This window comes from Topomyia yanbarensis, chromosome 1 (genome assembly GCF_030247195.1).
Source record: "Topomyia yanbarensis strain Yona2022 chromosome 1, ASM3024719v1, whole genome shotgun sequence".
Taxonomy (NCBI): Eukaryota; Metazoa; Arthropoda; class Insecta; order Diptera; family Culicidae; genus Topomyia; species Topomyia yanbarensis.
In genome coordinates this window covers 30563161-30576901 of record NC_080670.1, presented here as the reverse complement: position 1 = coordinate 30576901, position 13741 = coordinate 30563161, and the positions used below count along the sequence as shown (strand labels likewise).

Here is a 13741-nt window from a genome sequence, read left to right as displayed (position 1 = left end):
GCGTATATACCCGGTCAGCGTGGCAAGCAGAAAGTTAGCAAAAGTTGAGCAAAGCGAAATTGATGCTGGCAGAGTTTCTGCGAGCATTTTGCGAGAATTCTGGCAACGAATTCGCTCAAATGCAACAACCGTTTCTGACAGAAGCGGTTAAACCAACCGATGCTGCTCACTTTTATCCAGAATCGAGCAAGAAATGTACGGCCAAGATCTCTGCACGCTTCCTGCCACATCCTTGTCAGATGTTTTGCTCGATTCGTGCTAAATCCTACCAGGTAGGAATTGCCAGGATCTTTGCATAGTTTATGTCCGAGTTATGCCAGGGTTTAGCTCGGTTCCTGTCAAAATTTGCCAGAAAACGCGAGCGAAACCGAGTTCGCCCTACCTCAACTAACCCGACAGGATACGCGCAGAAATCTGACAGGGCTGCCAAACCAAGACTTACAGAAATCTAGCAGAGTGGTTTCTGCCAGAAAATTTGCTCACTGGGGGGGGTAGTCGTTCACAGTAAAAATATGTAGGTTCCCAGTAAGCGAAGAGGCGGCTAGGCGGGTTAAACTAGATGCTAGCAATCGGAAGGCTAACAATACTTTATTCTACCCAAGTAATTAATAAGCATTATAACGTAGTGTAATATCTTCATTAGATCTACATATAGGGCAGTCTTAAAAAGCTGCTATGCCATATATTCGGATATAATGCCGGTATTATGCCAAAAAGACGAAATATTGTACTATTACTATGCAGAGATTGACAGTTTGCTTTTGCGGGTCTAATGCCATTATATAGCACCGGTGCACAATAGTCATGCTATTAGAAAACTTGAATTAGCTGTTTTTGTTTGGAACCGTAATTGACTCCCTTCTAATGCATTGTAATGAATATCCTTATAGGAATTTCGTTTTCACACGATAAGAATAATGTTTTTATTAAAATATAACTTGAGTAAGTCTCGAACAGAGATACCTTGCCTCGTCTCTCACGGCAAGTGCGCAGCTTTTGCTGTCTAGGCTATATTGCATATGTTCTAACGAAATGAAATATACCAAATATGATCTTCAAGAGGAGTTACATAACGAATAAACCCACAGCATTATAATAGAATTATATCGGATTTATATCTACTATATGTGGTGCTAAATGCACATGTAATGCATACATGGTTGAAGCATGTACGTCTTAAATCAGCTGTATATACGTATACAAAGCAAGCGATAATGCTATATTTCGGCCGTGCATGTTAGCATTTATGATGTTAATATAGAGCTTGATAATTGATTACATTATTCATGCTATAATTGAATTCCAATGCAACATTAGTGCAAAATATCTCGCGGAAAAGATACATTGCCAATGTATTATAGACAACAGTTTGGTGGTACGTCAATTATGTCCAACAATATGCAATATACGATCCATCGACGAAATCATAGCGACCAAAAAAAAAACATTCAATCACTTACCTTCACGAAGTATGCGTAGGACAAGCTGATGGCAATGGTGGGAAATGGTGAACTCATCAGCGGCCAGTCTTTCGTTCGTGGATCGGACAAATCGTCCATTAGGTGCCGCCATCCTCCGTAGAAGTTGTATATTAGATCCATCTGGAAACGATTGCGAAAACGAAGAGGAATAACATTAGCAAATCTATTCGGTTTGATGGTTCTTCGATCAATAAGGATCATTAAATGAGGAATAAAATTAGTTTTTATTACATAGATCTAAGTTGTTGTACATATTTTTATTTGATTTGATGTTATCGGGACAACTTTACAGCGGTTTCAGTCCCTGGGGTTGCCTTCTTTGACAGTTAACCCAATAACATCAAGGGTCAAGTTGATGGAATGTAAGGTGCAGTCCCGTTAACTCAATTTCACAAATTAATTTGCATTTGTTATTTTACGCACAAAAAAAGTTTCATTCCGTTTCTTTAACGTCAATTACATCGGAAAAGATCAAAAACAAGTTGGATGACTATCCAAAATCGTCTATTTGCTTCGATCATTAGCGAATCAAGCACCCATCAGAAGCAGATACCACGTTATACATGATTCACGAGTGCGCATTTGAATCCGAACCGGAGGAAGGAGAAGCGTTGTGATAAGTGGTGAGTAGGTCAATCGGATGTTGTATAGATGTACATTCATAGTTTGGAATTTGACAAGAATTCTAGTGCGTTCTTTGTCGCGGCATGCTGTGTCTCTGATCATTTTTCTCATTTTCTGCTCAGTCATCGTGACCGGTTCGGAAGCCGGGCTCTGTTGGTAAATTTGACGATTCGAGGCGCTAATCTGCATTCTTAGGTGGGAACTTTGGAATGAGTTGTGTTATTCGGGTCGATGACAGCCGCAACGGATTGATGTCACCGTTGAAATGCAAATTTTGTTTATATTAATCACGGAAATACGTTCTTTTTTCGGAAAAACCGAAAGAATGAACACAATGTTTACGATTGTTTTTGCTGCTTCGGAAGAAATGTATCTGAACCGAGGGGAACGACATTCTGTGATTTGTTGATGAAATGAACTTATATTTCTGAACGGATTGATAAAGATTCCCAACAAACAATTTAGCTGAATAATGGCTTAAACAGTTCTTGTTCAGCCTATTCTCTCTGATAAAAGGCTTGTTCAGCTTTCGTTGTTTGTTGGGTTGGCATTGGTTAGATCGAAATGGATTCGCATTTCCAGCATTGCTCGAGAATGCTTTGAAATGTGTCATGGAAAAAAAATGAATTGCTCGAAATTCACGTTTTGACAGTGCTCGATGAAACGAAAACAAAACATTTCCAGCAGCATATCTGCAGGACCAAATCAAAAAAAAATTGTTGCCATAATTATTGAAACATTCGAAGAAGACGTATACAGAGTTGCCAGTTACATCAAATTGCTCGTAATTCGAGCATAATTGGATTGAGATTGGATAAATTTGTCGCAATTTCTTCGTTTTTAAACAATGCCCGATTTTTTAGAAAATGTTGAAATTTCCTAAAATTACCGGAAAAAGCACGAATTTATGCAAAACTGAACGGAATACAATTATTTTGAAGTGATGTTCCCCTCGATCTGAACTTAAAGTTTGTCTTTAAACGAGTAAGGTGTCAAAATTTTGCCAGTTTTAGCCGACTGACTTGGACTTTTGAATAAGGTTTACGAACAAACGTTCAATCACTGAGAACTGACATACAAGTAAAGTTTTCAACTTGTGTAAGAAATAAAACTGTCGCTTTGAAATGACAACAGCAAGTAGCAACTTGACACTGGCCGGCGCTTCGATCGGCCAGCAATCACTATACGGGACTTGTGTGCAAACTTGGATACAATGGTGATTCACGCATGCGAACCTGTATGCGATGGTAATTTTCAACGTATATTCATTTAAATGTTTACACAGGTTTTTCGGGAAAGTTTGTTCTGGTTTATATGTCTGTTCTCTGTGGTTCAATGTAAATCGATGAAATCATTGACTACGCATCGTTATACCACAGACTAACAGACATAACACTCGAAAACAATTCTTCGACCGCTTTAACGGCCATTTTAAATATATTTTAGTTGGGACTGTGGCCGCATTTGAGATTATGGCGCCACCGATATATGCGCAAGTATAAGGGGGATAGACCACTAGTGAAAAATTGTTCCAGAGCCTGAGGGATAACCCTTTTGCAAATGAGTGGTTGGGACCGTGAAGAAAAGGTGGAGCTAGTGTTCTAGTAAAATTGGCGAATCGATATTTTTTAAGGAATTTCCTCATAGTGTTATGTCTGTTAGTCTGTGGTTATACCTGGTTTAAAAGTTAAGCGAGTGTGAAGAAATCGACCCTCAATAACCTAATTCAACAATGTTTGGAAAATATGTGTTCTTGTGTCCCCATGGGGCGTTTGTCATTATACAATCATTCCGTCAACATTAAAAACTATTTTCATTCATCGGGACGAAACTCGCCCGAAAAAGTTCCGGTTCAAATTTGGAAACCAGAAAACCACTCTTTCAACATCTTAAATTCGCTGTTCTACTGTGTCCATTCGAAGCATTCAAGACGAGACGAGTTTTAAATATAGAATACGAACCGGTAGAATGTGAGAAATACCAAATCTGGCGTGAGCTTTTGTTAACTCGTAGTCGCTGCTCTGGCGAAACAAAAGGTTACACTCAGAAAACAGCAGTTGGTAAAATTAAGAGTGTCAATGTTTTTATGTAACTTAGATGTTTGTTAAAAGTAGCCTGACCAAGAGCCTGACTCCCATTTTGAAAAGCATATTTTTCCCGCGTTATAAATTGAATGAATCGTTTTTTGCCCGATTCCCGAAAAGCAAAAAATGTTTTGTTCTCTCGTGACTGTTGCCCGTGACTTATACGTCAACCGGTTCAAGCTGGAACTGGATTTGAATTGGGATTATTCATTTTTTATGACGTGACGTTCAGAGGGAATAACCCGAGTGTCGGTGTGGGAAATCCATTTGATCTTGTTTGTTGATTTCGGCTCTAATCTGGGGGATGTAAACGCAATCATGTTTTGTCATTAAAATGTCTTATTCTACTCCGAATCTTCGATTGCCATTGTTCATTCAGATGTCACACGAAATACCCGCCCAATTAACACTCGATAATCTTATCGTATGGTAAATCTACTTCCACTCAGATTTCAAAAAAAAAAAACGGCAAACAACCGCAGCACCTATACTCATCGGAACCTCTACAAAACCCATTATCCTTCTCAGGCACGCTCGCTTATCGCTGTGTACGCGCGATCGCTGCTCGTTACCCATTCTAAGAAATCGCGAAACGGTGGGTGGTGCTTTTTCTACAGCAGTGCAATTTGTTCGACCAGCGTCCAAAATGCTGACTGACAATCGTTCGAAATCAAAACAATACCGCCTTCTGGTAGGTATTCGTCCGTGCCTACTTGACCGACTGCAATTGATCGCGAATGCAAATTATCGCATTACCCTTGGGATGCAGTAAACTGTGCTTTCGATCGCGTTATACAAATTCGGCTGTCCGAATTTAATGGCCTGCTACGACTGATGGTTGGGTATGGGGCACGCGTCCGTAGCAGGAGATAGTAATGGTTAAAAATAGCTGACTCCGTTGCACGGGGCGATATCGCAGTCAGCGGCCTGACTGACAGTAGATATAATGACGCCGTACCACGCGGACACGATTTTTTCGAACCACGTTTGTCGCGCATGTCGGAATTTGTATAATATTGGCAGAGCAATTTGAACCAAACAACGCCCCGGACGATTGCCGCCCGAAAAAATGAATCGCGAAAGAACAGAAGCAGACGAGCAAAACAAAACAACCGGTTGATGAGCCGATCTTGGCGGACGTGTGGGATCTTACGCGGAAGTTCTCACTGTTTGGGGGATCGTCGAGTGGTCGAATTCGATTCTGAATTTGAAAAGAGGGTTTTCATTGCTAATTTATTCCAGTTTATAGCTCTTAGATGGAGGAATTTTAGCATATGTTTCGAGGGTTCAGGTGGCCTGGCTGGAAGCTAAGATGGGACAATCCGCGTGGTTTTTGCGGGAGACCTTTTTTATCTAAAATACTGTTTCTTATATAAGTCTTTTCTCTATCAGCTAAGGTTGAACCGATCTGTAAAAAACTGCCGCACCTCCACAAAAATCTTAGATATTGTGTGTTATTTTGAGAAAAAATCCGATTCCGGAACGGTTACATCAATCAAGATTTCTATACAAGTTGAATAAAATTCAAGAATAAAATTTTACTTTTATTGCAAAGTCAAACTTTCCAAATATAACAGTATATATTTTCAGCCTTTAAAGCTTCAGAAGGTTTTTTATTAATTTTCTACGAAAAAGTAAACAGGTTCTTCTAGCGGTTTTACTTCGCAGTGGTTTTAGCCACCTGGGCTAGCTTATTTGACAGTTAATCCAACAAAAAGGAAAGGAAGGTTGCTCTGGAAAGGAAGGTGCTCTGTTCAATGAATTTCATGGAATAATATTTATTACTAATCTGAATCTTTGGTATGAAGGCTCGACATTTCAGTCTTTTGTTTACTATTTATTTGTCAATGCCATTCCAATCGAAAACTAAAACTGTCACTGGAATAGCCCTCGCATTCGTGAAGGATTCAAGGAGATTTTCCTCGTTTTGAATGCTTTTGACAGGTCTCGTTTTACTACGTATCTCCAACCAGAGCTAAAAATAATCGAAGCTCGTTTTTGACGGCTGAAAATGAAGCTGCGACTCGCGGTGAATAGAAAAAATATTCATTCAACTATCCATCTTATTCATTCAGTTGAATATCGTACAATATATTCATTACACTAATTATCTAGGAAAATGTTTTCAAATGCCGATAAAGCATATGAAACAACAATCATCATCGCTTACATTGTGCCAGGGCCTACTTTGATGCGTTTGATTCGTTGCTGCACGATCGCTTCGGGTAATAATCGGAGCCGAATGAAAATCTGCATGGATTAATGGCCGGTTTGTTCGTTTGACGTTTTCAGCTACGTCACGGAATATTGAAAATGAATGCGGCTGAATATGATCAATTTTCATTCAATGAATTTGAATATTTTAAACTCTGTCTCCAACGAGTGCTTCAACGTCAGCAGCATCGGGAAATAAAAAATAACCTCACTTGTCTCAATGACAATATTTTGAATCTAGAGCATAGATGACCACGAAAAGTGACCCGAATACGTCCAAAGTTGACTCAAACAACGAAATGAAACTTTAAGCGTCCAACTCTGACATAAAAAATACTGATAAAAAAGTGACGTTTGTCAAAAATGTTTCTACTGCACTGTAGCGGATTGAATGTCTGTCCTTTTTTAATAATTCCTAATATTTACCCTCGCATTTCCAATTTCTAGAAATTTGTCAAGCAATGCCGACATTAGAACGAACATGAGCGATGGCATCAGTAAACCAGCGACGTACAACGGTAGATCGGCAATTAATCGATTGAAATGCCAAACGCTACCCCGCAAAGGTGGGGCTAACCATTTACCGGGTAAAACGCTGTAAGTGATGGTCATTACGATCACATTTGCCACAGTAAATCACCTACTTGCTCACGCAGAAGCTGTTGTCGATCCGTGATTGATATGATTCATGTTATGTCGTATAGGCACACAAAGGCTTGTCAGTGCACCGCCAGCGACTCAAAAATGTAGAATGGTATATTAAAGGAACTGCGCAGTAGTTGATCGCATTGGACAGACGGGAATCCTTGTGAATTCTCTCTGATTTCAAATTAAACTACGTCGTCGAATTTCACTTTTGATAGTAAACAGCAGTTCACAGTCGCGAGTTTCTGATTTTTAAGACAAAAGCGTTGCGCTTTTAGTTCGCCAGAAATAGGATCATTTAATGAAGAATAAATTTCTTCTTTTATTTGAAAACACCTATATCGATCTTATCTTTCAAACTGCAGAATGATTTTTAATTTGGTCATTAAATAAGAATGAAATTCTTCTTTTATTGGAAAAAAAATCGAAGAAATTACAACAAATCTATCCATTCTCAATCCAATTTTTCTCGAATTTCGACCAATTTGATGTAACTGGCAACTCTGTATACTCTATGTTCAAATATTTCAATAATTCTGGCAACAAAATTTATGTTTTTGTTTTGATTTGGTCTTGTAGTAACTACAATAACAGTTACTGCTATGCAGCTGGAAATGTTTTGTTTTGATTTCATCGAGCACTGAAACCCTTCAACCCTTAAAATTTCAGAATAATAAGTATTTGTTATTTTGCGTACAAAATAGTGCAAAAATGTTCGACTACTACTGTTAAACTATCTTTAACATCAGCTGCATCGGCAAAATAAAAATCTGCATATGGCTAAATGAACCAATTTGCAGTTTGTTTGGCACTGTCGGCACTTTCTTGACAATGAACACAAGAATTTATATTTTTGACAGTTAACCCAGCAAAATTATAGGGATTAAGATAGTTGAATGAAAGGTGAGGCCCTAATAATTTTTCATCAAGAGTGGCAGTATCAAGGATCTGCTTAAATTTTCATAGAATTTTACTCATAACAAAAATAAAGTTGAGATCTTTCGATGTATGCGAAGAATGAAAACTTCATTTAATCTAAAAATCTAAAGTTCGGTAGGCTAATATCAAAACATTTTCCACACAAAGTCCGAAAACAAGAAGCTCTGCGCGTCTGGATAAAACTTCGTTTCGTTTTAAATTTTTTCATTTAAAAAGTTGTGCCTATGCTTGAAAACCCATTTTAATGTATAAAAGCTTTTGATAAGGAATGTATTGGTCTACTTAAATATTTAAAGTTATTTAAATATTTGAGTAAAAATTGTTTACAATTGTTGTTTACACCTTAACATTCTCAAGCAATTCGATGTTTGTTGTACACTTGAGATAACGCCGCAGCCACGCCTACTATTACCGAGTTAACCACAGTCAAGATCTTGATCAAACACAACCGCAGTCAACTGTCACCGTCACGGCGCCTGCTGAGTTTTCCAACCGCCCATCCCGTCAAAACAGTTTCGATGCCCAACTGGAGATTGTCTCTGCCATCACCGGTTTTGATTCTGTTTACGTGCGATAATTGAACCCTGCAGCAGCCAGATGCGATTACCGCGTCCTTTTCCGTCGCCCTTTACAGCAGGGTAGCGATCGATTGAAAAGGGAAACTTCCAGAAACAATCACTGTCGTCTGTTCTATGTACTGGAAGAGACGGCGGCACTTGATTGAGCGAGCTCGCGAATCGATCAAATAAATATGTATTTATGGAAATATGCGCGTTGCGCAATTGTTCGATGCTTTGGCGTGGAATTTACCCCACCCTTCGACCGGCGGTTGTAGGGAGTACCAACCGTTCAAACTCTCCGATGGTCAGTCAATCCAATCGGGCATGGATCGAATAGGATTACGGTTGAATGCGAATGCAACAACCGATTCTGGCTTAATTACACGCCGAAACCGGTTGTGTCGGAATCTTCCGGATGATCGCTTTCAAAATTGATTTTTTCTATTTACAATAGAATGAGAATTATCTGGAAGTTGGGGGAAATCGTGACTTTCGTGGTAATTTTTAAACGAAACTTCTTTCTTTTTTAAACAACAGTTATCCGTTCCAACTGTTAATAGGTTATTTCTGCATTTAATAATAGTTTCTAAAAACAATAATTTATTAAGTAAACTAGAACAGTAAGACAGGCAAACTAGTGCGAATTTGATTCAGAATTCTTGGTTTTGTTACTTTTTTGCTACATGAAAATATTAGAATGTGATACCCTAAAGTTATATTATTGAATAATATTACATGACAATGCACATTGCGTAATGTATCATTAAGACTGTGAATCATTTGGCGATTTTTAAAACTTTTAGCTAAAATTTGACTGATCAAAAATTATTTTCTCTACAGCCTACAAACAAAAAATTGAAAATAGATTCAAATGTAGATTCAACATCAAAAGAATTGACGAGGAGTGATGCGGAAAACTAAAAGGTAAGCTTTCACAAGTGTTGTTATTTTTAAGTAACATATTTTATTATTTTGTAGATCCATTAATACGAGATCGTAGTTACAGGAAAGTGGAGAAAGGACCTCGCAATAGATTTATAAGCATCGTATTAACGATTAGAGGTGCAGGTAAGTGGAATTTTATATACTGAATTATTTAAGAGCTTAATGACCTGTTCAGGGTTTCATCCAAACAATATGTGGAATCATCCCAAGTAGCATTTCTAGTTTTATAGCACACTACAAGTGCATTCAAAGTTTTAAGAAGAGCTTCAAGAGTGCTATAAAACCTCAATTGTTACTGGGGATTACACTATATGGGTTAAAGTTCATGTATATTTTTTTAATATGGATGGCAGTCGTTTCGAAAAGTAAACATCTACATCATGAAAAACCTAAACAAAGCTTGATCCAACATGTTTTTGTTTCCATCTTTCTCCCTCCATTTCCAATTGACAAATAGTGACAACCTCAATTGACTTGACGTCTTGGGCACCAACACAGTTGCAATGTGTATAGACAACATACATATAACGCTATGTTTACAATTCACCATCTGATTTAACCTCAGTTGGCAAAAATTATACCCGATTTAACCTCAATCTCGCATTAACACAACTGCACATAGATTAGTCAATTAAGTAAAGAAACCTTTGTATCTGCATCATGGGAAACAATTTTAACTGTTGTGCTGTCAAATTTAATTGTCACATTCGAGGGGAACATCACTTCAGAATAATTAATATATTCCTTTCAGTTTTGCATGAATTCGATTTTTTCCGGTAATTTTAGAAAATTTAAACAATTCTCTAATCAGTATTGGTAAAAAAAATCGAAAAAATTACAACAAATCCAATCTCAATCCAATTTTGCTCGAATTCCGACCAATTTGATGTAACTGGCAACTCTGCATACTCCATGTCCGAATTAGTCAAAAATTCTGGCAACAAAATTTATGTTTTTGTTTTCATTTGTTCCTGCAGTTATGCTGCTGTAAATGTTTTGTTTTGATTTCATCGAGCACTGTAACTGTCAAAACGTGAATTCAAAAGGGCTAATCAGTTTTTTGTAAACAAATTTATTTCGCTCATTATTCCGCTGCCGAGTTGAATTTCATGAAAAATACACATGAATCAACATGTCTACCCTTGGTAGAATCAATTTCAAATGTTTTTTTTGTGTTGAAATTATAACAAATTAATAGAATTGCTGATTTAACCTTTATGCTTAAATCTTATTAGCCCTATTTAAATAAAGGTTGATTTTTTCCATGACGCATGTCAAACCCAAGATGAAGAGAAAGTAAGGTGGGAACGTTTGACGCTTTTGAGTGTATTAGTTTTAAACATGCAAAATTAAGCATGGCGTCCGGGGCCCCATTCCGAACTAACCAAAGCAGTGTCGTTCCACTCGATTTGTAGCGTGAGATTTTAATCAAAAGTTAAAAATTTCGTCAAATGGTTCACAGCTTTCGCCCTCGCTTAACGCTTGAGCCAAGTTTAAACGTAATGGTGAACCTGGTTTAAAAGTTAAGGGAGGGTGAAGAAATCAGCTCTAAGTCATTGAATCTTGACATCTATCCTTTTATTGGGTTACCTGTCAAAAATACTAACCCCTGTAGTCACTGAAACCATTCTCAAGTAAGACTGACGATATCAACAAGAATCTGTTTAGTTTCTCGTTGAAAATGAATTAAAATCGTTCTCATGTTGTAAGGGTTGGAAATATATATATTGTTACATTTAGATCAGCATAACTTAACCATTTTCTCTCAATCAGTCACGATTTTTATAGTCAACCATTCATTACTTTTCATTTTCTAGCTAACAACTATCCATGTTTTAATCTTCTCAATTCGTGCATGGCATATTGTTGATCTATGACAGTATAGCAAAGTGAGGGCAGAACAAAACTGACGCCCGTTTCCGTCGAAACATTCCAGCTACGTTTTTGTCTATTTGAATTTATGTATTTTTCCCACGAAAAGAATTATCTTTTCTTGACAATCCCCCGGTACAAAAAGCCCAGCAAAAACCGTCGCTTCAATCAACGCAACTCTTACTGAACTAAGTAATCGAACCCGTATATAAAAACGAGACCGTTTATTACCACATTTATCATAATTAATCTAGCAATTTGCTCGCGGGAACCTCACCCGTGTCAGTGCAGGAAAACCTAAACGAATCTAACCGCGCATTTTTTTTCTCCTGTATACACCGTTCCAGCTCGCGCACACCTCGTAAGCGTGCCGGTGTCCCACCTAAAGGAGGTTTGTTTACATTTTTTTGCGCGTCCTAAAGCAACTTTACACCACACAACCGCATTCATTGGAAGCCCAGAGCGCAATTTCTATTAATACGACTGCAAGTGGGTATATAAATTCAAGTCATCGCTCGTCCGCCTTCTATTGGCCTAATGGCAAGGCGAACTGCTAGCGAGTGGAAGGCGATTTGCTTTTACGCCCAATTGTTTTTAAAGTTAAATTTTGAGAAATTTTTCTATAAGATTTAAGGTAACTGATTCTAGGAGCTTTCTTCAATTACAACAACATGTTGAATCAATTCTAACGAAAATACATTGAAAGGATTGCAACCATCTAGTTAACTGCGTAGGAAATTTGTGGTCACAGGCTACATCCTCAACTAGTTAGACTGAATCTGCTAGTTACCGAATGCCAGATCGAACGTCCGTCTATTCTGACTACGATGGGGATAAAAAAGGGTGCGGTAACCTCTGAAACATAACCGCAATGACTTACAATAGACTTAAAGATTTACAATAGACTTAGGATTTCAAAAGATTTATGTTTCAATTTAGAAACATCGAATGAAATAGTTTTCGTAAGCCAAACTGCTATTAAAAAAGACAAGCTCCTATTAAAAAAGCCATTTGTTGAGAATGTAGAATCGTAGCCCTTGCCATGCAATTGTTCTGACATTAAGAATCGTGGTTGCGAAGTGTATCGAAACAGAAGGACAAGTTCAGCAAGTAATGCAGCACCAAAGCTTTGCTTTCATAGACATGGTTCACGGTAAGTCTACTATACCCGCTATTTTGTTATAATTCAAAAATTCGCTACGCAAAAACGATAAATATAAACTCAATTCGCCACATCTACAAAATAATAAGAACAGACATAACTGTTAATTGCAGAACTAGGATTGTTCTGCCGTATTTTCCAATGCCATTACGAATGACAATCTGTCATACTGGCAAGAACTACTAAGCAATAAAAAACATTATAGTAACCCGACGCAGTCAGCGCGACGCCGATCGTCGGGACAGAACTGCAGGCCATTAATTAATTATCTAGTGAATGACAACTAATAAATACACCTACTGCAGGCAAATTGTACGACCGAGTGGATCAGATTCGCCACCGCACGGAAAAGTGCCGTTTCCATCCTAGGTTCCCATTTGTTGATGGATGGTAAATTTCCGCGACGCAAGCCAGCCTACTGTTTGTTTCTCCATCCCTCGAGAAGCCGTTAGATAGATTACCTTGCTGGAAACTGGTTCCATAACTAATGACAGCTATACGGAAAGAATAACGATGTTTGATTCTTCGCGCCTTTGCCGGTTGGTGGTATGCACTTGTCGGAGCCGGTATTCCGTGCGATGCAATGTGTACGATGACAGCGGTCGCATCATATAACGTTTCCGGAATCAACCTGTTTTGCGAGTGCAAATTCAGGTTCACTTGTGAAGCCATATGTAGACTCCTCCGCAAAATGTATATTTTTTGTGTTCCCGGTGGACTCTATTTTCCTGACCGACCTGGATGCTTCCACCTGAATTTCGAATTTTTTTAAAAAAGCAACGAAACTATAATTTTCACCAATTCGCCTGCTGCACTGTACACTGAAATACATACCGATTCAGTACTGGCTGGAGGGCGGACGGTTTCTTCCGACCGGCCGGGATTACAACGGCCGCGTTCGCCTTTAGTCATTGGCTGCTCCGGTAGCGGTCCTTAACAAATAGCTAGGTGAACTGACGGTTATGACGAATCACCAAATTATTTGCTCCCCGCAAAGAATCCCTGAATACACCTCAGTGTTCTTCCCAGACGAAGCCGTTGCTCTATCTGCTTCCCTCTACTAGATATTTAGCTGTAGAGGAGAGCAAGGTTCGTTCGGCTTATCTTCTACAGCGAGAGGAGTGGGCGGCGTATCGAGGACGTCTTGTTTTCTGTCACTAACTGGTCAATCGAAACCAAAACGACGCAAAAATGCCTCACCGCATCGCCCTTAAC

General features: G+C 38.5%; 1 protein-coding gene across 1 annotated transcript in view; it reads right to left on the bottom strand.

The window, feature by feature from the left end:
* Positions 1-13741, bottom strand: part of LOC131677227 (elongation of very long chain fatty acids protein 7) — a 107488-nt gene that overhangs the window by 28693 nt on the left and 65054 nt on the right. Inside the window, exon 2 of the mRNA XM_058956942.1 lies at positions 1461-1601. Coding sequence (XP_058812925.1) covers positions 1461-1601 — 141 coding nt within the window. The remainder of the gene's footprint in view (positions 1-1460; positions 1602-13741) is intronic.